Source organism: Mustela erminea, chromosome 4, assembly GCF_009829155.1.
Source record: "Mustela erminea isolate mMusErm1 chromosome 4, mMusErm1.Pri, whole genome shotgun sequence".
NCBI lineage: Eukaryota > Metazoa > Chordata > Mammalia > Carnivora > Mustelidae > Mustela > Mustela erminea.
Window position 1 is genome coordinate 11848405 of NC_045617.1, and position 21941 is coordinate 11870345.

General features: G+C 37.5%; 1 protein-coding gene across 5 annotated transcripts in view; it reads left to right on the plus strand.

Annotated features, from left to right (window-relative positions):
* The first annotated feature begins 629 nt into the window (after positions 1–629).
* The window catches only part of TFB1M (transcription factor B1, mitochondrial), a 71769-nt gene continuing 50457 nt past the window's right edge, over positions 630–21941 (plus strand). For 3 of the 5 annotated variants that reach the window (XR_004284751.1, XM_032338653.1, XM_032338654.1), the window contains exons 1-4: positions 630–844; positions 4082–4233; positions 19854–19962; positions 21445–21596. Coding sequence is in view for 4 of the 5 variants with exons in the window: in XM_032338653.1 (XP_032194544.1) it covers positions 712–844; positions 4082–4233; positions 19854–19962; positions 21445–21596 (546 nt within the window). In the remaining variant the exon portion in view is untranslated. Of the gene's footprint in view, positions 845–1042; positions 1133–4081; positions 4234–19853; positions 19963–21444; positions 21597–21941 lie in introns of those variants that run through there. The other 2 variants (XM_032338655.1, XM_032338657.1) reach the window with 2 other exon arrangements.

A 21941-nucleotide genomic window follows, 5' to 3' on the forward strand; every position in this document is an offset into this window, starting at 1 on the left:
CATTAGGGTAGTAACGGCCACCATTGATTACGGGCCTAATGTATGCCGTGCATTGCACTGTGTTCTGAGTCTGCACACCAGCCGACTTTTATCATTTAGTTCCTGCAATTTTACGTTCCTGCAAAAAATATCTCCACGTAACAGATGAAAAACTAAGGTTGAAAGAAGTTAGAAACCTGCCATCCGGCACCTACAACGCTAACGTTCTAAAAACATCTATCATGAGAAAATCGTTAGCAACCAATAGTTTTGCCTCTAATCATTGGCTTTCCCGCAATCATCCACAGAGGGGAATTAGGTACGGCTCTGCGAGAATGCACCTCGGAGCGTTTCTGGGCTCCAAGATCCTCTGACTCGCCCCTCCGCATTCTGGCTCAGGCCCCGCCTCGTTCCCGCCCCCTGGGCCGCTCTGGTCACCGCCCACCCAAGAAAGACCCCGCCCTCCCCGTGCCTTCACACCCTCAAGGGCGAAAAGCAGCGCACACCCAGCCTGCACCGCGCTTAGCGAGACTCGACGCATGCGCTCTGTGTGCGCCCAGATTTCCTTTCTGTCCTTAGCGCTTCCGGCAAGGTACATCCGACCAATAAGGTGGGCTCGGAGGCGGGCCTTAATGATTTCCCCGCTCCCGCCCCCCCACTTCCTTTTCCGCGGATGATTTAAGGGCGGCGCGAAAACTCCGTGGTAGGATTGGGACTGTGGCGCGGGACTGCATGGCTGCTTCTGGGACGCTGAGCGCTTTCCGTCTCCCGCCCTTGCCCACGATTCGAGAAATCATTAAGTTATTCAGGCTGCAAGCAGCGAAGCAGCTGTCCCAGAACTTTCTCCTGGACTTGAGGCTGACAGGTGGCCGTCTTCTCAGTGCTCCTCCGCATTCCCGGGGGTGTCGCGCGGACCCTGTGGGCGGGCGTCTGGGGTCAGGCAGTGTGCAGGGGGCCTTAGGGCAGGTCCTTCTACCGCTTTGTCCTGAAAGGACCGCAGGAGACGCGTGGAATGTCTTCTTCGCCGACATAATGGCGTGCTCGCGGGCGTTCGCCGTGGGCTGGTGAAGGCGAGTTGTGCAGACGCCGAGCAGACACTAGGGGAGGCAGGGGTCGCGTAGCGTGGAAGGCGGTTGTGGAAATTCGAATCTCGGTGTGTTGACACTAATGAAAGGGTACTGCGTGTGTGGCTGGTTTGGCTGCTCATGCAATGTAAAGTTATCAATTTAAACTAGTGCGAAGAATTTTTAAGTAACATATTGAGAAAGTATCACTCGTGGGATTACGTTATTTAAACGTTTACTTGCTGAATCCAAAACCCTCGAGGGCGCCAATAGTCAGTAAATACGTGTCAGAGAAGCTACAATGTGCTAGTGGTGGAGATGCAGTTGGGGAGTGGACTAGGCAAAAGTCTGTCCGCAGGGAGCTTACATTTTTAGCAAGTTTATATTCCCACCCCTATTTTAAGTCACTTTTTGTAAGGTAAAATTTACATGCCATAAAATTAACCAGTTGGAAGTGTAGGGTTTGAGGAGCTGTGACAGACGTATACCCCCATTTAACTGCCACCCCCATTTCTTGGTGATACTTTTGAAACGTGAGGTTGCAAGAATAATATGTATTACAAATAGGTCCACTAGTTCCCTGTTGGAATATTTTCCGTATTTGAGGTTTTGATATTTAGTTCCATTTGGCGCCTCTCGAGAAGCTCAAAGATAGGAGAGATCATACACAAATAGTTCATTTTCAGTTAAGTATAGTTCACAAGCCATCAATAAGATGTCATTTCTTGGATGTGGAGGCTTTATTCTGCTAGTAGAAATATAGCATTGGGTAAAATAGCTTAACTAAGCTTCAACTTCTCATCTGTTAGTTGGAGGAAGGCCCCTATTACAGGATCTTTAAAGGGTTACCCACAGCTAAAATTCCTTAGTGCTAGTAGTGACTAGAACCAGTTTTGTCTGCCAGTCATTAGTCACATTCTGTAGGTATAAACTGCCATTCTTAAGATGGAAAATAGAGGTCTTAATATTTTTAATGTAGAAAAAAAGTGCTTTGTTTACAGATTCTAGAATCTGGGTAATAGTCCCTCTTCTCTGGGAACCAAAGTGAAGGGAGATTAAAGTACTTGGTTTGAGGTGAGAAGCTCAGGTGGGAGCAGATGCTTCCTGAATTGATAGTGCCGCTTTGATATTCATTTGTATTTTACTGTACTTGGAAAGTTTGAGGGCAGAGCCCCTGACCTCTCAACTATACTAGCTCTCCATTTAAGAGAATGAGAATGTTAAATTCATAATGCCTGTGCTTAATGTATCAGTTGTGTTCCTTCTAAAAGGCATTGGTCTATAGTGGAGGAAGGATTGCTTTAGAATTTACACCTGAGCTGGAGTCCGCTCTCTTCCATTTGCTTTCTAGATGACCTTGCACGATGAAACATTAAGAAGGAAATAGAGGGGCGCCTGGGTGGCTCAGTGGGTTAAGCCGCTGCCTTCGGCTCGGGTCATGATCTCAAGGTCCTGGGATCGAGTCCCACATCGGGCTCTCTGCTCAGCAGGGAGCCTGCTTCCTCCTCTCTCTCTCTCTGCCTGCCTCTCTGCCTACTTGTAATCTCTCTCTGTCAAATAAATAAATAAAATCTTAAAAAAAAAAAAAGAAGGAAATAGAAAAGTTCAGAGAAGTTAAATTGGGATAGTAGTTCTTAATGTGTTGGAAGGATTGTGAGATGCAAGTGAGAAAGCATGTAAAGCACCTAAAATAAATGGTTGGTGGGCATATGCTAATTCCCTCTAAGCACCAGTTAAAAGACAAAACTATTTTGGGGGGCCAGGGTGGCTCAGTCAGTTTAGTGTTCCTCTCGATTTCCACTCAGGTCATGATCTTGAGGTGGTGAGTCTGCTTGAGACTCTCTCCTTCTCCCCCTCCCCTTCACTCTTTCTCTAAATAAAATAAATCTTTAAAAAGATTATATAAATATATAGATAAAAAGATTATATAAATACAAATATATATAAATAAATCTTTAAAAATCTTTAAAAGAACCATTTTTGCTTTCTATTTGGGGTTTTAAGCCTACAAAAATGGTACTATACAGTCTCAGTAAACACTACAAGAAAGTGCTGGTATGTTTTCAGTGGCTAAATTTCCACTGTCCCAGGAGGCCCAGTTACTTGGATTTTAGTATCTCAGTCAATAAGACCAGCCCATCATACGTTTTTTCAGAAGTGATAGTTGGTTGCAGTGAATCCTCTGTAATCTTTTTCATTTTTTCTTTCTTTTTTTTTTTTTAATAGATTCTATTTATTTGACAGAGATCACAAGTAGGCAGAGAGGCAGGCAGAGAGAGGAGGAAGCAGGCTCCCCGCTGAGCAGAGAGCCAATGAGGGGCTTGATTCCAGGACTTTGAGATCATGACCTGAGCTGAGGGCCGAGGCTTTAACGCACTGAGCCACCCAGGCACCCCCTTTTTCATTATTTCTTAAGGTCAGCTAAGTTAAAGAAGTTAATTTAAGACATTAACTTTTCCTTATTAATTTGCATATTTGCAAAGCTTACAACAACTCCACTAAGAAGTTTAATTTTTTCCTAAAAATGACCAAGAATCTGTATTTCTGCTAGTCCTATGATCTAGGGACTTGTTGCTGTGGCCATATGGACCAGCTAGATGTCTACAGGTAAAAGTGAGACTGCCAGCACTTTTTGCTTTGGGATTTCAAACTAGCAGCATTGGAAATTCTGAATGTAAAACTAGTCTTACTTATTCAAATATTCAGTATTTGGCAACTGTAGAGAGATGGTGAGTGCTTACCTGGTCGGTTCTTAGGAACTGATTGATTGGTTTGGTGGAGGAAAATACAGTATTAACTATATTTAATTTACGAAGTTTGTCATGATAATCCTATTTTTGTTAGGGACTGATAATACAATACAACTATGTTGTGATCACATAGTGAATGACCACTATATGTTGGTTTAGGTGGAGTTAAATAATCAGACAAATATGGTATAGAGGATTCCTTGAATAACGGTTGATGGGAATCTATAGTAATTATTAAATTTTGCACACTGAAATTTATCAAAATCATTAAAACGTTCTTTTTCCTAGATAAAATTGTAAAGAAAGCTGGGAATCTGACAGATGCTTATGTGTATGAAGTGGGCCCTGGGCCAGGGGGAATCACAAGATCCATTCTTAATGCCAATGTTGCTGAACTTTTGGTGGTTGAAAAGGATAGTCGATTTATTCCTGGATTACAGGTAAGATACTTAAAATATCTTTTTTAGGAGGCCCCCCCCAAAAAAAAACAACCCCGACTTCAGTCTTCAGGCTATGATTCTTAAACCTCAGGATATCCAAGGATCTCCTTGGTGGCTCTTTAAACTTCAGATCTCCAGGCCCCATTCCAGAGATTTTGATTCCATAGTCCCAAGAAGTCTAGGAATTGCATTTCTAACAAGCATCCCAGCGTGTTGGTTAATAGACCACTTCTTGAATAAACCTGTGTTAATGCATCAGTGCTAGACAAACTACTTGGTTTGTGTGATCTTTTTTTTTTTTTTAATCTACTAGTGGTGCATGTTCTGGCCCACTCTTTCAAAAATAAGTAAATAATGCCAGTAATGACTGAGTTATTGGCATGATTTATGAGAACTTCATTTAGATTCAGAAAATCATTCTACAAGCAAAAGATGGAGAAAACTTATGCTTTTTAAAAAGATTAATTGTTAAGCTTAAGCATTTGGTAAGAACTAAGTGAAGAAATGAAATACCACTGTACACAGAGATTTAAGATGAAGTTTGAATAAAGTGTTACATGCATCTTAGGTGCCATTGTTATATGAGAAATATTTGAGGGAACTGGGCATGTTTCATTTGGAGAAGAGAAGCCTTGGGTGCTTATTTTGATTTCTAAAAAAAGGCTAATACAAATAGGTGGAATTGAGGGAGACAGGTATGGATTTAAAATAAGGAGGGACATATTTTTTAAATGGTGGCAAACAGTGAAACCCATTTTATCAGGGATTTTGTAAAGGGAATTCGTCATAGCGGGACACTTAATGGCTGAAGGGCCTTTGTTTGATTCCTCTGTAATTCTAAAACTTTAGAAGAGCCCTTAGCCTTTGGCTTAGATGAGTAGCAATTTGTTAAGTGACTCCAACAGAATAATAAAGTTATCAGCATTATTACTTTCACACAAGAGACAAATTGGCTTAAAATTGGTACAGTCTAATGCTTGTATGTGCAATAATTGAAAAATATTTCATTTCTACCGGAACAGTTTGAGGAAATTTGTTTGAAAAATCTAGGGGCTTTGTGTGCACACAACTGATTTTTTTGTTTAGAAACTTAGTCATTAATTATTATGGGGCTACATTTTGTTTCATGCTTTAAAAATATATTTAGTTTTATCTAACTTTACTATTGACAGAATTGACAGAGTTAGTTTCAGATTTATAACTTTATTTTTCAATTCTCATATGGTACATATTCCTTGATGTAGAATGTTAATAGCGATTTTTGCTTTGAACCACCTTCTTTGAAGAACTGTAACTCAGAGGTGAAAGTGTGAATATCTTATTTTTGGTGAGATCATGAAGTAGTGGAAAGAAGCTGAATAACACTGTGAGTTCAGGTTTTTTCATCTAGCCCTTTTTGGACATTGGGAATACTCATCTGACCGTTAGGCACTTGAAGAGACTTTCTAACCCTCAACCGTACCATCTGCTATACGTGATTCTTTCTCATGAGGCAAGGAGGTGAATCAGATTTCTGTTCATCCCCACCTTAATTTACATATTCTCCCTTCCTGATCTCAACTAAAGATCTTTGAAGACAGACTATTTAAAAGGCAACTATATGCTTCTCTTTTCAGCTGCCCCACCAAGACCCTGCACTCTTAACCCCTGTCTTGTTTTGTCTTATTAAATTGACCATCTGATACACTGTATTTTTTTATTTGTTATCTACCTTACCCCTCTGGAATGTCAGTACCAAGAGCATGGAGATTTTTGTGTGTTTTGTTCCGTGCTCTGCCACATACAACCGTGGCTGGCCTATAGCAGGTGTTCCGTAATTTCTTATATGGGAAAAGAAAAGATTGACTGTGTGCATAATATATCTAATCAACCAACTAAATGTGTCATTTAGTAGCGAAAATAAATAATTGTGCAGCATTGATTATTAAAAAGTTTTGTGCTCTTTTTTTAAATATAAATTTATTTCAAGGTAAATTGCTCTGGAAGAAATGTGCGTTTGTCTTATCTGTTTCTGTAGAAGAAGCAAAATTGATTCTTAGTGTCTTACATTGCAGGAAAGGAATTTGCCTTAAAAAGAAATGTTGGGTACTAAAATATCAAATAGATTTCTTTTTCCTATAAAGAATGTTTCAGTATGTAAAACCACTTTCATTTAGAGGGACTAAATTAATCATAAAACTGAATAAAGGCAGAAGGAGTGATCTATTTCAAGGATTCCATTTTAGTGGTTTCTAAGCTAATAGAATTATGTTTTAAAGAAATTGTAATAATTTATAAAATGTCTTCTAGCTGAAAATATATCATTTGTATTTTAATCCAATTCTCAAGATATTGTCATTAGCATCTTAGGGTCTTAGGGCAAAGAACATAGTGTTAACATACAAGTTTCACCATCAGCATGTGGTAAAGTAAAAAAACATGTCTCTTCTAATATGTGAACATATTGTAGGATAGTTTTGTGGTAAAGAACACAGACTTCAGCGTCAGATTGCCCGACTTTGACTTCGGACTCTATCATTTACGGGTTATATGTCTTCGGGCAGGTAACTATGTCCTCTGTGCCTCAGTTTGCTCCTAGGATTGTAATGAGGATTAAATGAATGCCTCATACTTACTTAGTTAAGCACTCAATATAATTTTCAATATAAATAAATTATTGTCCCTCTGCCTTGGAGATCTGTTAATTAAGGATTGATCAGGAGACTGCTTATCTGGAAAGAGGTATGGGAGAACAGTAAAGTTATTCCTTTGGAACACTATGGAGTATAAATCCCCAGTGCTGTGGAAACACTGGAGCTTTCTCCCAACTCTTCAAGTTACCATTAGACGTCTAGAGTTTCTTTCTCTTAATGTTGGGGCATTCTCTTGTGATTGTGCATTTTTAGGGGTTTTTTGTTGTTGTTAATTATTTTTTAGTTGCTTATTGTTGTTACATTTTTATGGCTGGGTGGATTCTCTGCTTTGGAAGGCAGTGAGATTTTTTTGGTACCCCAGGGACTTGAGGTTTCTGTCGCTGCTGGCGTGACAAATTGACCAGGAACATGAGGGTAAGAGGATGGTGAAAAGAAATTAAGAGACAGAGATGGGGGCAGTTGGAGCACCGAGGAGGATGTCCAACAGCGCCAAGTTTATTTCACATCTTATAGTCATTTATAAGGCAGACCACAATAGAAGGAGTAATAATACATTAGTATCTAGTCAGATAACAGCAAGTTCCTATGACAAGTTTACATTAACTACAAACAAATCTCGTGATGCCAGGTAGTCACGGCTAATGCCATTAGCTACTATTGATTACAGGAAGTTACAATCAACCAGGGAGTCGGTTATGGGCAGTACAGGAACAACAAGGACCAACTAAGAATTTAAGACCCTGACCACATTGTTCCCTTCTGTAGGGAGAACGTGTGGAAGTCACGTAGGCGAGCGCACGACACATAGCACAGACCCTTTCTCAGTGTTACTCAACTTTCCCGTCTTTAACCCCTTGTCAAGGCATCTGGACTTTAAAGGAGACACAAGTCAGGGCCTGGTTTGATCCACAACTCCAACGGTGCCGTGGCCTCCAACAGGTTTCATTAAGTTCTTCCCCCATTTCTGGACTGGAGAGAACAACATAAGTAATCCGCTCTCCTGAAGTAAACAATCTGGGTTCTTCATTTTTTTTTTCCTGTCTGTTATAAATATGTGAAATCTTTAAAACAATCATTTATGGAGGGCTTATTGCACTAAGTTCTTTGTTTCATAGCTTTACCGAGTATTATTGATGTGCAGTAAACTGCACATGTTTAAAGTGTGCAGATTACCAAATTTTGACAAATGTAGTGTCCTGAAACCATCACCACAGTCAAGATAATGAACATCCGTCACCTTCAGGATTCCTCATTTTCCTTTATAATCTATCCCTCCTTCCCCCCCTTCCCTGTCGTCAGATAGCCATGGTTCTGTTTTGTCACTATGGGATATTTTCCATTTTTTAGAATTTCATATGAATGGACTCGTACAATGTATGCTCTTTTTTGTCTTCTGTCTTTTACTGAGCATAAGTATTTTGAAATTCATCCATGTTGGGGTGTTTATCAATAGTTTGATTTATTTATCACTGACTAGTATTCCATTGCTTGGATATGCCACATTTATAAATCCATTCACTAGTTGATGGACTTTGGGTTGTTATCATTTTTTGGTAGTTATGTAAAGAGCTGTCCTTAACACTCACATGCAAGTCTTTGTGTGAATATATACTTTTATTTCTCTTGGGAAAGAGTTAGATGCAGAGTGTCTGAGTCTTATGGTAGGTGTATATTAAACTTTTTGTGAAACTACCAAAACTTTTTACAAAGTAGCTTTACCATTTTAATATTCTCCCCATGCATGAGAGTTACCTTTACATCACATGTTCTCACATTTGGTATGATTAATCTTTTTAATTGTAACCATCCAAACAAGCATATAGTGGTATCTTAATATGATTTTCCTAATCAGCAATATTGGACATATTTTCTTAAAATTTAATTATGTTTATAAAGAGAGTGTGGGTTGGGGGGGCAGAGGGAGAGGAAAAGAGAAAATCCTCAAGCATACTCCTCCCTGAGTGCAGAGTCCAATGTGGGGCTTGAACCCAGGACCCTGAGATCAAAAGTAAGGGTTAGCTGCTTAACCGATTGAGCTGCCCAGGTGCCCCTGGACATGTTTTCATGTGTTTATTTGCCACCTATGTATCTTTTCTGGAGACTTATGCAAATATTTTGAGCAGTTCTTTTTTTGTCTTCATATTATTGTATTATAAGAAATCTTTATGTAGATTAGATGCAAGTATTTTGTCAGATACATGTTTTGTAGTGCTTTCTACTCAGATGGGACTTACCTTTCCATTTTTGGCATTTAATGGTGACTTTCAGAGAGTAAAACTTAGTTTTAATGAAGTACAGTTTATCAAATTTTTCTTTTTGAATTTGATGCTTTTTGCATCTTATATTAAAAAATAATTGTCAAAACAAGAACTAAGAATTTCCATGTTTTCTTCTAGATGTTTTATGGCTTTATTAAGTTTTTCATGTAGGTTTATGGTACTTTTTGAGTTACCTTTTGTGTGTAATGTGAGGTGTCGGAGTAGAGGTTCATTATTTTGCACCATTGTTGAAAATTTTATCTTTTCTTCATTGAATTGCCTTGATCCTATTGTCAAAAATCAACTGGTCTTCTACATGGTGGTCTGTTTCTGTACTTCCAGTTCTTTACTGTTGATATGTAAGTCTGTTTTCTTCACTGTGACTAACCTGTAATGATCCCCATAGCTTTATAGTAAGACTTGAGAGCAGGTAATGTAAGTCTTCCAACCTTATCTTTCTTTTCCAAAATTGTTTTGGCTCTTCTATAAGTCCTTAGCATTTCCATATAGTTTTAAAATTAGATCATCAGTTTCCTTTTTTTTTTTTTTTTTTTTAAACCTGATGGGACTATGATTGGATTAAAACTGTAGTTCACTGTGAGGAGAACTAGCATCTTAATGGCATTAGCTTCTGATCTGTAAACATGGTATGTCTACCTGTAGGTTTCCTTCAGTTTCTCTCAGCAGTGTTTTGTAGTTCTAAGTATACAAGTCTTGCATATCTTTTGTCAAATTTACCCCTATGTCCTTCTTTTTGTTGCCATTGTACTTGGTATTGGTTCTTAATTTCTATTTGTTTGTAGCTGCTGTGTGGAAATACCATCTGTTTTGGCATGGATTTTGTATCCTGCAGCCTTCTTGTGCTCACTGCTTTGTGGCTATTTTGTAGATTTCTTAGGATTTTCTGCATGTGTTATTTCATCTGCAGTAAAGACTGTTTTACCATTTCAGTATCCATTTCAGTATCTTTGCCTCTATTTCTTCTTGTCTTGGCTAGAATCTCCAGTACAGTGTGAATAGAACTAGGAGTATACCTCCTTGCCTGTCCCTGACCTCATGGAAAGCATTCAGACTTTCACCATTGAATATGATGTTAGTTGTAGGTTCTTCCTGGATCTGCTTTGTTTGGTTTTTGTTTTAAATAATGGATGTTGAGTTTGCAGAAATACTTTTCCTGTGTTTAATGAGATAATAATGTGGCTTTTTTTTTTTTTTTTTTAGTTAATATGATGAATTTTATTGTTTTGGGGGGTTTTTTCCCCTAATGGTAAACCAACCATCTGTAGAACCTTCAGTGATCTCTTTCTTTCTCACTCAGTATTGGTAATTTGTGTATTTCTCTTTTTTCCTGATCAGTCTTACGGTATATTGGTGAACTTTATTGATCTCAAAAAAGAACAACAAAAAAGCTCTTGATTTCATTGATCAATTTTGGGTTCTGTTTTCTATTTGATTTCTGCCCTGAAATCCTCATGTTATGCTGTTTCCTTGAAGTTTACTTTGTTCTTTGTGGAAGCTTAAGTGGTTTCTTTGAGGCCTTTGTTTTCTTATAGGTGTTTAGTGCTATAAATATCCTCTCAGTAAAACCTGAGCAGAATCCCACAAATTTTGGTAGGTTGTGTTTTCATTTTCACTCATTCATAATGAATGAAATTTACCAATTTACTTAAAAATTTTTTTTTGCAATATTAGACCTAAAGAAAGACTTCTGAAAGACGTTAGAACTCTTATATAAACCTTCAGCTCTAATTTCCCTTTCAATTTCTTATTTGACTTGTTGGGTCCTTTCCTTTTTCAGCTTCTGGAGGCCACCTGCATTTATTAGCCCCTGGACTCCTTGCTTCTCTATCTACTATTGACTTTAATCCTTCTGCCTCACTCTTATTAAGGCCCTTGTGATTGATTATGTTGGGTCCACCCAGATAATCCAAGATAATCTCCCCATATTGGGATCTTTAATTTAATCACATCTGCAAAATCCTTTTTACCATGTAAGGTAACATAGTCACAGGGATTAAGACAGCTTTTGGGGCCAATAGTCAGCCTGCTGCAATTTTTATCTGTAATTCTGTTTTACTATTAGTAATTTATTGATGGTATATGGTTATACATCTGTAACATATCCCACCTTATCCTCAAGTAAGAAAATACCACTTTATGTATAGCATACAAATCTTAAGATAGTGTGTTTGTGTTTCTCCTTGTAGGCCTTTGTACTATTGTCATACGTTTTACTTCTCCATATGTTGTAAATTTCACAGTACAATGTTATTTTTGCTTTAAAGTCAATTCTATATTAAAAGAGATTTCAATACAGTTGACTTTTGAACATTGTGGGGGTTGGGGGATTTTCACATAGATGAAAATCCACATATAACTTTGGACTCCCCAGGAACTTAACTACTGAAGTCTGCTGTTAACTAGAAGCCTTACCAATAGCCAATCAATTAATGCATAGTTTGTATGTTACATGTGTTATGTGCTGTATTCTTATAATAAAGTAAGCTAGAGAAAGGAAAACGTTACTAAGAAAATCATAAGGAAAGGCATCTGGGGGCTCACTCAGTTAGGCATCTTAATCTTGGTTTCAGCTCAGGTCCTGATCTCAGGGTCCTGAGATCAAGCCCCACATCAGGCTCCACACTCAGCATGGAGTTTGCTTGTCGCTCTCCTTCTGATCCTTCCCCTGTGTGTGCACACGCTCTCTCAAAATCTTAAAAAAAGAGAGAGAGAATATATTTACAGTACTGTAAGAAGTCTGCATGTAAGTGGACCAATCAGTGCTATTCAATCTCTGTTGTTAAAGGGTCAACTATAATAAGAAACACTGTTACATATTTACACATTTGGGGTTTTTTGTTTGTTTGTTTGTTTTGTTTTGTTTTGGTATTAAGTAGATTCCATGCGCAGCCTGGAGCCCAGCACAGGAATTGAACTCAGGACCCTGAGATCAAGAGTTGGACGCTCAACCAACTGAGCCACCCTGGTGCCCCCAAATGGTTACTATTTTGAATGCTCCTCATCCATATTTACAGTTAGTATTATTTTCTTTCTACCTGAAAGATATTCTTTAGCATTTTTTTGTAACTGTGTATCTGTTGGTGACAGAACTTTCAGTGTTTGTATGTCTAAAAAAGTGTTTTACTTCGCTTTTGTTTTTGAAAAACATACTAACCGCTTTTTTTTGTTGTTTTGGTTTTTTAGTAGTCGAAAAATGTTGCTCAGCCATCTTCTCATTTGCATTGTTCCTCATAGGAAATCTGTTGTCATTCTTGTCTTTGCCCCTCTGACTTTTTTCTCTGACTTCTTTTAAGATTTATTCTCTATCCCTGGTTTTGAGCAGTTTCATCAGGGTGCACCTTCGTGTCCTTTTCTTCATGTTTCTCTTGTGTGGGCACCTTGAGCTTTTTGGATCTGCAGGTTTCCCTGCATCTCCTGCTGTCCAGCATCTGAAAACTGTTGTTTCATCTACGTTGTTCATTTTTTTATCTGTTTAAGCCAGAAGAGACTACGTGGTCTTTTGTACTCCATCTTAGCCAGAGTAAGAAGCTCTAGGATTCTTCTTAATTATTATGTGCTTCTTTCATGGAATTTTGGAGACAGTAAGTCATGATTATTGTTAGTATTGCCTCTGGGGTTTGTAAGAGGTAAACACTGATTATTTCTACTTAACAGGCAGGATGGAAAGCTCACAGCATTGAGATCAAATAGGCTGGTGTCAGATCTCAGAAACAGCACATACTAGCTTTGTGATCTTGAGCTTGCTGTTGAAGCAGTTTTAGTTTCAGCTTTCTCCTCTGCAGCATGGGAATAATCACTATTATTTGTGATCCTTGGAGGAAAGATGGAAATTTCTGTGAAGAGATTGGAGTCTAAAGAGCCTGGCATACTGCCAGTAGCCAGTAAATGTTTGCTATTATAATGATGCTCCTTCCCTGTCATCTTATAAGGGGTTTATAAAGTAATTTAGTCATCCTGGCAAAAGGAACTGTTTTTCAATAGAGACAATAAAACTTTGAAATTCTTTCATCTCTACCAAATTTTACAGAAGAAAAGATGACCCGACTTTGTGTTGTGACATGATTAGATACTTCACACATGTAACTCACTTGATACAGCTACAGTTAATCAAAACTGGACAAATAAGTAGAAGGTGGCCAACAGTCAAAGTGATTTCCTAGTCTACTACAGATTAGAAGTACAGACATCAGTGCTAGAAGCAGACCCACTGACAACAGCAAGAAGTAACAGATATTACTGTGGCAGAAAAGGTATAACAAGCAAACATAAAAACTAAAAAAAAAAAAAAAAAAAAGCCTAGTAATAAGGGATCATAACCATTGAAGTCATTCTCTACAGGCAACAGTGACCCTAGCCATCAAGGATGCAATAGGGTGTATTGTTCTCAGCTTAAGGAAGAGGATTGTGTGATATTGTATGGAAGGATTTCTGTCTGTAAGTTTTTCATTCTTTTTTTATTTTCACAAGTTTTTTTTTTTTTATTGAATCATAATTAACATTCTGTGTTGTATTAGTTTCAGGTGTACAATATAATGATCAGTACTTCTGTACATTTCCCAGAGCGCCTCAAGATAAATGTACCCTTAATTCTCTTTATCTCTTTCACCCAGCTCCCCTCTGCAATGACTACTTAGTTCTCTGTATTTAAGATTGTTTTTCTATTTATCTCTTTTCTGTTTGTTCTGTTCTTTAAATTCCATGTATAAGTGAAATCATATGATACTTGTCTTTCTCTGACTGACTGACTTTACTTAGCATTGTATCCCCTAGGTCCATCTGTGTGCTGCAAATGTGAAGATTTCATTCTTTTTTATGTTTGAGTAATATTTCATTGTATATATATACCACATCTCTATATCCATTCATCTATCCATGGACACGTGGGCTGCTTCCGTACCTTGGCTGTCATAAACAATGCTGCAGTAAACAAGGGGGCTCAGATATCTTTTCAAATTAGTGTTTTAGTTTTTTAGAGGTAAATACCCAGTAGTGGAAGTACTGGATTTTATGTAATTATATTTTTAATATTTGAGAAACCTCCATACTGTTTTTCACAGGGCTATACCAGTTTTCATTCCCACCAATAGTACACAAAGATTCCTTTTTCTCTATATCCTCACCAACACTTGTTATTTCTTGTGTTTTTTATTTTATCCATTCTGATGGGCATAAAGTGATATTTCACCATGGTTTTGATGTACATTTCTCTGATTAGAGGTGTTGAGCATCGTTTCATGTCTGTTGACCATCTGTATGTCTTATTTAGAAAATGTTTACTCAGGTCCTGCCTGTTTTTTATTAGAATAATTTGGGGGTTTTTGTTGCTGAGTTGTATAAGTTCTTTATATATTTTGGATACTATGTTTGGTTGATGTTTTCTTTCACTCTGCAGAAGCTTTTTATTTCGGTTAGTCCCAGTAGTTTAATATTGCCTTTGTTTCCCTTGCCTGAGGAGACATATCTAGAAAAAAAAATTTTATGCCCAGTGTCAAAGGAATTGCCTGTGTTTTCTCCTCGGAGTTTTGTGGTTTCAGGTCTCACATTTAGATCTTTAATGCATTTTAAGTTTGTTCTTTTTGTTTTTGTTTTTAATGTACGATATAAGAAAGTGGTAGAGTTTCATCCTTTTGCATGTAGCTGTCCAGTTTTCCCAACACCATTTGTTGAAGAGACCATCTTTTTCTCCATTATATGTTCTTGCCTCCTTTGTCAAAGATTAATTGACCAAAGAAACCTGGTTTTATTTCTGGGCTCTCAATGCTGCTCCACTGATCTATGTGCCTGTTTTTTTGCCAATACCATACTATTTTGATTTCTATAACTTTGCATTATATCTGGAAATCTGGGGTTGTGATACCTCCAGCTTTGTTCTTTTTCAAGTTTACCTTGGCTATTTGGGGTCTTTAATAGTTCCATATAAATTTTAGGGTAATTTATACTAGTTTTGTGAAAACTGTTGGTATTTTGATAGGGATTCCATTGAACCTATAGATTGCTTTGGGTAGTATGTACATTTTAGTAATGTTGGCTCTTCTGGTACATGAGTATGGAATATCTTTCCACTTGTGTCATTTTCAATTTTTTTCATAAATGTTTCATAGTTTTCAGAGTATGGGTCCTTTACCTCCTTGGTTAAGTTTATTCCTAGGTATTTTGTTATTTGGGGTGTAATTATAAATGGGATTATTTCCTTAATTTTTCTTTTCCTTGTTATTCATTAAATCATTCACCATAATCAAGTGGAATTTATTCCAGGAATGCAGGAGTGGTTCAGTATTTGCTAATCAATCACAATTAATGTGATATATCACATTAATATGAGAAAGAATAAAAACCATATGATCATCTCAATAGATAAAGAAAAAGCATTTGACAAAGTACAACATCCATTCATGATAAAAACTCAATAAAATAGGTTTAGAGAGAACCTACCTAGACATACACTGTGAAAAAAACCTACAGCTAATGTCATACTCAGTAGTGGAAAACTGAGAGCTTTTCCTATAAGATCAGGAAGAAGACAAGGATGTCTACTCTGCCCATTTTTATTCAACATAGTACTGGAAGTCCTAGCCACAGCTACTGGACAAGAAAAAGATAAGACATGATACTATGTAAGTTTCTTTCTAAGAAATGTTAACCACTGGTTGAACAGAAAGTTTACTAAATCAAATCTCTAAATCCATGATGAGACTGGGTAAATGAATTTCTGTTATACATGTTGGGTCCTATTTAAAAAACAAAACAATTTGACTTTTTGAAATTATGCCATAATCTTCACCCTAAAGAAAAGTCTATATTGGGGCGCCTGGGTGGCTCAGTGGGTTAAGCCTCTGCCTTCGGCTCAGGTCATGATCCCAGGGTCCTGGGATCAAGCCCCACATCAGGCTCTCTGCTCAGCAGGGAGCCTCCTTCCCCCTCTCTCTGCCTGTCTCTCTGCCTACTCGCGATCTCTGTCTGTCAAATAAATAAAATATTTTAAAAAAAAGAAAGAAAAGTCTATATTAACACTGTTTTAAATTCCTTTTGAATAATACCATTAGTCTTTTTTATGTGTTTTAGAAGTTTTTCGCCTATCATATTCTGTATTATAGATCATTCTCATATAGTTTACCTAACACTTTTGTCCAGCACTTCAGCAATGTTTGGGTTCCTGCTATGTAGCAAGTCAGGAAGAAGGTAATATCACTAGGCTGTGTAATTAATGCTTTAGCTCATTGTACAATGCTGGTTGCTATGAGCCCTTCATGATGAGAAGGGGGAATAAAAACTACAAAATGACCAGTCAGTATAGTTCTTTGTTCTGAAGGAATTTCTGGTTGTGTCTAATTCCAAGAGTTGCATAAATTATTTCCTCATCAAATTAGACCAGCAACAAATTACCTAGATGGGCCATAGTTACTCACCTCCTGTAAAAAGCTATCTCTCAGATCTTGACTTAGAAGAGAGATTTTTTTTAAGGCACCAAATAAAGAATTCTCCCGCATTGGTTTCTTCATTTTTATTAAAGGCATTCTCCATTATTTTGTTCTGTATATCCCTTATAAAACTTAATACTAGAAAAAAAAACAATTTTCTCTCTAGGGGATTTAGTATAATTATTTCCAGTAGAAACTAAGAATTCTATAATTCAGTACATACATTGTTAGAGGATTTACATACATGCCTCTCCTTTTCATGGTTTGGCTTTCTGTTTCTTCTTTTACAGCCTTATCTAATGAATGCCTTTTACTCTAAGCTGACTTAAATCTCATTTTGGAAGGATATAAGATTGAAAACTAAAATGAAAATGATATATCAAACAGTTTAAGAGTGCCTGTAAAAATACTCATTTGGCTGTAATCAAGTGCTTGCATTCATAGTAGTCTGTGCCTTTGAGCACATTATGAGCTAACACCATCCGGATTTTAAAGTGTGATGTTAGCAGTGTTCTTCTTGACGACCGATAGTAGTGATATTTCCCACCTCTCTACCATCCCCCAGATATTGTCATGATAATAATAAAAGCATCTTTCTCTATTAGTGGTTGGTTAGAAATGTTTGTGTGTCATTGCTGAAAATCATTGGGTATTTAAATAGCTACTGTCCGTAGTCATACTATGATTTCAGTTTGTATAGTGTTTTTTTTCCCCCCATAATTGCTTCAAGGCCTTCATTTAAAGCTGTGGTCACCAGTATTCATTCCTTCTACAGTGGCAAGTCTGAAATGGGAAGATCAGGCTACCAAGTGGTCTTAGAAGAGGTACACCTTTTAAAGAATGGGAGTGTTTGCTTTCTCATTGGCTGAGACTTAAGTCTGAAGGAGAATCCAAAAGAAATGAGGTAGAAATGCAACTTTAAACCTAGGAAAGGAAGGTTAATGTGTGTTAATACCAGTTTTCTGGTATGTTGCTGCGTGTGTCATTGTGGAAAAAAATGAACATTTCAAACGTGGTTATCAGAGCATGTATGTTAATGCCAAAGAGCCAAGCCAAAACAGCATTGTTTTATTGTTTATTGTAGTCTTAATTACTAAATACTTTATTACTTTCTATATGTTGGTATCCTGAAGCATAAGCTTTTAGTTCTTCTGCCTCTTTGTTTTTGGCATGTTAATTTGTTTTAATTATGTGAAGCATAATTATAGAAAAAAAAACTAAAATTCTTCATTGATAGTAAATGCTATCATTAAATACACAGTTTTTATTCAGTAAGAGCCTTTCCCACAGAGAGCTAACTGCTTTTTTATTCATAGTGTATTGAAGTTTATGTTTTTTATGATTTATTGTCTGGAACTCATCAGATTAATTCTTAGCAGATCTTGGTAATTTAAAATAATCTGTAAGTACATTAATATCAGAGGTGTGCAGTTATTTTTACTAAACTGCCATGACAAAACTTAATAAACTAGGTGAATACCAAATTGAAAATGTTTGGCTTCTTACAATATAAGCATTTCAGCTCTGTATTTCTGAAATGTTACTTGTATAATTTTACCTGATTGATCAGTGAAATAAATCTTTGCAAGTTTCTTGATCATACAGATTTTGGAAACCTCAAATCTCAGTCTGGGAGGGGAAGTTTCCAGTTTTACAGTTGGTCATTCACCAAAAAATGTGAAGCACCTACTGTGTGCAGTTGTAGCCACAAGGGACATTAAAGTGGATGAGAAACAGGTACTACCCTTAAGGAGCACGTGTTACTACGTGGGAAAGAAGTATACACAATTGGACAGTACACAATACTACTCAAGTGTAGTATGTTATAAAATGCTATAAAGAAGTATATATGAGATACAGCATTAACCCAAAAGCAGGAGTAATCTATAAACTGGGTGCCTTGGTCCAGGGTCTCCTCTCTGGCTTCTGTAATGTTTCTTTCATCCTTCCTGTTAGTTGCCAGAATTAGGCAAGAAGAGGGTTCTGAGAGAAAATCAGCTTTAACTGAGATAGAGAAGCAGGACCAAGGGGTGCTCAGGGCCAAAGTTCCCTCATTTGGAGCCAAGGGTGTCTGAGCTTCTTAAGGTGAGACTTGATGTCTAAAGAGGGTCTCCTCTTCCTGTGATCTTCTTGAGCAAGGATGTTTGTTCTCATTGGTGCATTCACTCCCACATTTTAAACTTTTAAGCATTGGGAACTGCATTGGGGTTGGGTTTTTTGTTGTTGTTTTTAAACCGAGGACTTCAAGAATCAAGTTGTGTGTTGGGTACAAGGGCCCTTAATGCAATACAAATGTGTAGACGGCTTAGCTTCAAGGCTCTTTTTAGCTGGGTGTGAACATTTCAGTACCGTGAAAGCATATCTCAAGGTATGGTGCTAAGGGGGATGAAATGAAGAAAAATGAGAAAGACTAAAGGAAAAGGAAGGAATGCAAATGGTTGGAAAGTAGAAATAGGCTGGGAGGTAGCTATGGGTAAAACACGAAGGATAATTAATTCATTGGGTTTCAAGTGCCTGGATCAAGAAATAGTAAGATTAGGAATATAAGGGGACTATTTCAGGGTGCCACATGTAGGTTGGCAATGACACATGACTTTTTACTTGGTTTAAGTCTCCTGGTAGATTAGGTTTTAGCTCTTGGTAGTAGGTAAAATTCTTTGTATATATTTAGGTTATTAAGATTTATTGAATTAAGTTCATCTTTATGATTTATTCCTAAATAGTTCTCAATATTATTATGTCCTTAGTCTTTAATTTAAAAACTTGGAGATGGAGGGGGTGCTTTGGTGTCTCAGTCGTTTGAGCATCTGCCTTTGGCTCAGATCATAATCTCCAGGTCCTCGGACCAAGCTCTGCATTGGGCTCCCTGCTAAGCGGGGAGTCATCTCTCTCTCACACACACACACAAATAAATAAAGACCTTTAAAAAAAAAAAAAACTTGCAGATAAAAGTTGAGTTTTTACTAAATCAGTACAGAAATGCAAGTCATTCTGGGGGTCAGAATTATGTTAATATATTATTTGTGAAATTATAAGCTATTGCTCTACTATAATCTGTTACTATCACTGAACATTCATATGTTTTAGAAATGAAACACTATGATTATTGCAGTAGGCGTGGTGTACTCGTAGTTCATTTAGTGACCACTCTTAGTCTCTGGCTTTTCAGATTGACTCAATGACGCACAGATCTGAAATAAAATGTATAGGGAGAAAGAGAGAGAAAGAATATGTGTGTTTCACTGTTTTCTGAAGTATGAGCTCATTTTATTGACCTTTTTGTAAATTAGATGCTTTCTGATGCAGCACCTGGGAAACTGAGAATTGTCCACGGAGATGTATTGACATTTAAGGTGGAAAGGGCTTTTCCGGAAAGTCTTAAAAGACAGTGGGAGGATGGTAAGTGATTTTGGATTGTTTTCTTATTTTCTCTTAGAATTATTTATATTACAAATATTTATGTTATATATTACAAATTGATATATATATTTATATTAAATATTATCAGGACAGAATTAAATAGGTGGTATGCATTGTCATTTTTTCTGCTTTTCTCCTTTTTTCCAAAATAATAAAACTAATTCCTTTTTCTTAATTCTAATTTACTTGTCATGTTTTTCAAGTGTTTAGAATTCTCTTCAAATAACATGCTATTTTTATGAAACCATATAAGGATGGGGTAAACTATGAGGTGTTAACTTTTTCCAAACGGTGAAAAGAGGAATGTTTTAGTATACCATGCCCACTTTACTTCCACCGTCTCACCTTCAGTGACCCACCAAGGCACTGCTCATCTGCAGGCTGTCGATTGGGTACCTGCTGTGTGCCAGCTCTTTGGGATACACTGAGAGGCGGGCTGTAGTACTTGCCTGTGAAACCCTTCAGAACAAATGGAGGTGCTGCAGGCTGGCCTCCATCTAACTGCCTCCTGTCTCCGCCTTCCAACACGCCATTCTCTTCTAAGCACACTGCCTCCAGGTTTCTAGCCTTGCCCCAGCCATGCTCTGATTTCCTCTTTGAAACCTTACCTGACTGAGCTCTAGTCATTTGTGTGACTGTTACCTGCTCTCTTCCAGAAGCTCTCTGTGCTTCTGTCTTCCCTGATACCAGGTTCTCCTGTTCTTCCCTTTATATGGTGTGAGATTTCTCTAGCTATTCTTTGCTGGTGGTTATTTTTCCCCCCACCTCTTAGATGTTGTTTTTGAGGTTTTTATTTTTGGAGTATCTTCTCTTGTGCTGCAGATTGGCCTGAAGGACTCTGCTCCTGTGGTCTCATTGACCACGTGTGTACGGTAGACACTTCCATCTTGGTGTGTGGCCTGTATCTTCTTCCTGGGCATCTGACCCTCTTGGCAGCTACATCTGGGTGTAGGCACTTCGACCAATCATGTCCAGATCAAATTGTCTTTTCCCTCAAACCAAGTCTTTTTCATATTTTTCCTAAGCCAAAAAACCTGAGGACTTTGAGCACTAATTAAGGTAGAATTTTTTCTCTTAATAATTCAAAGCTAAGGGGCGCCTGGGTGGCTCAATGGGTTAAAGCCTCTCCCTTTGGCTGAGGTCATGATCTCAGGGTCCTGGGATCGAGCCCCACATCAGGCTCTCTGCTCAGCAGGGAGCCTGTTTCCCCCTCTCTCTCTGCCTGCCTCTCTGCCTACTTGTGATCTCTGTCTGTCAAATAAGTAAATAAAAATGTTAAAAAAATAATAATAATTCAAAGCTAATTATGAGAAAAAATTGCCTTTGAAAAATACTTAGCGGTATCTTTTCATATATTTTTGTTTATTACTATTAGTATCCCGTTTGATTTAACTTAACTAAAATTGTATTTAGAATCCATTAATAAAATCTTTACAAGTTGTTGTTTCTCTTACTAACCAGATCCTCCAAATGTACACATTATTGGAAATCTGCCTTTTAATGTATCAACTCCGCTGATTGTCAAGTGGCTTGAAAATGTTTCTTGTAGAGATGGACCTTTCATTTATGGCAGAACCCAGATGATGTTGACTTTTCAAAAGGAAGTGGCAGAGGTGAGTTTTAACTCTTTTTGGCTATTTTATCACATGATCAAATTCTAAAATGAAATAATACTGCATTTTTTTCATAGACTGTGTTTTCTAAGTTAATACTGCCATTACACACACAAACCAATAAGAGCTCAACCAAAGTTAAGCATGTAATGATGATGACAGGCGTAAGTGCTCTTAGCTCTCCAGTGAGAACATGAAAGCTATGCTGCCCGCCAAAAAGACAACGTAGTCCATGCAGGGACTCAGTAGGGCCATAGAACAATTAGAAACCAATAAAACTGATATTGGTGGTGATACAGGAATATGATGAGAGTTAAAGAATATGGTGATCAGTTTGGAGAGGGG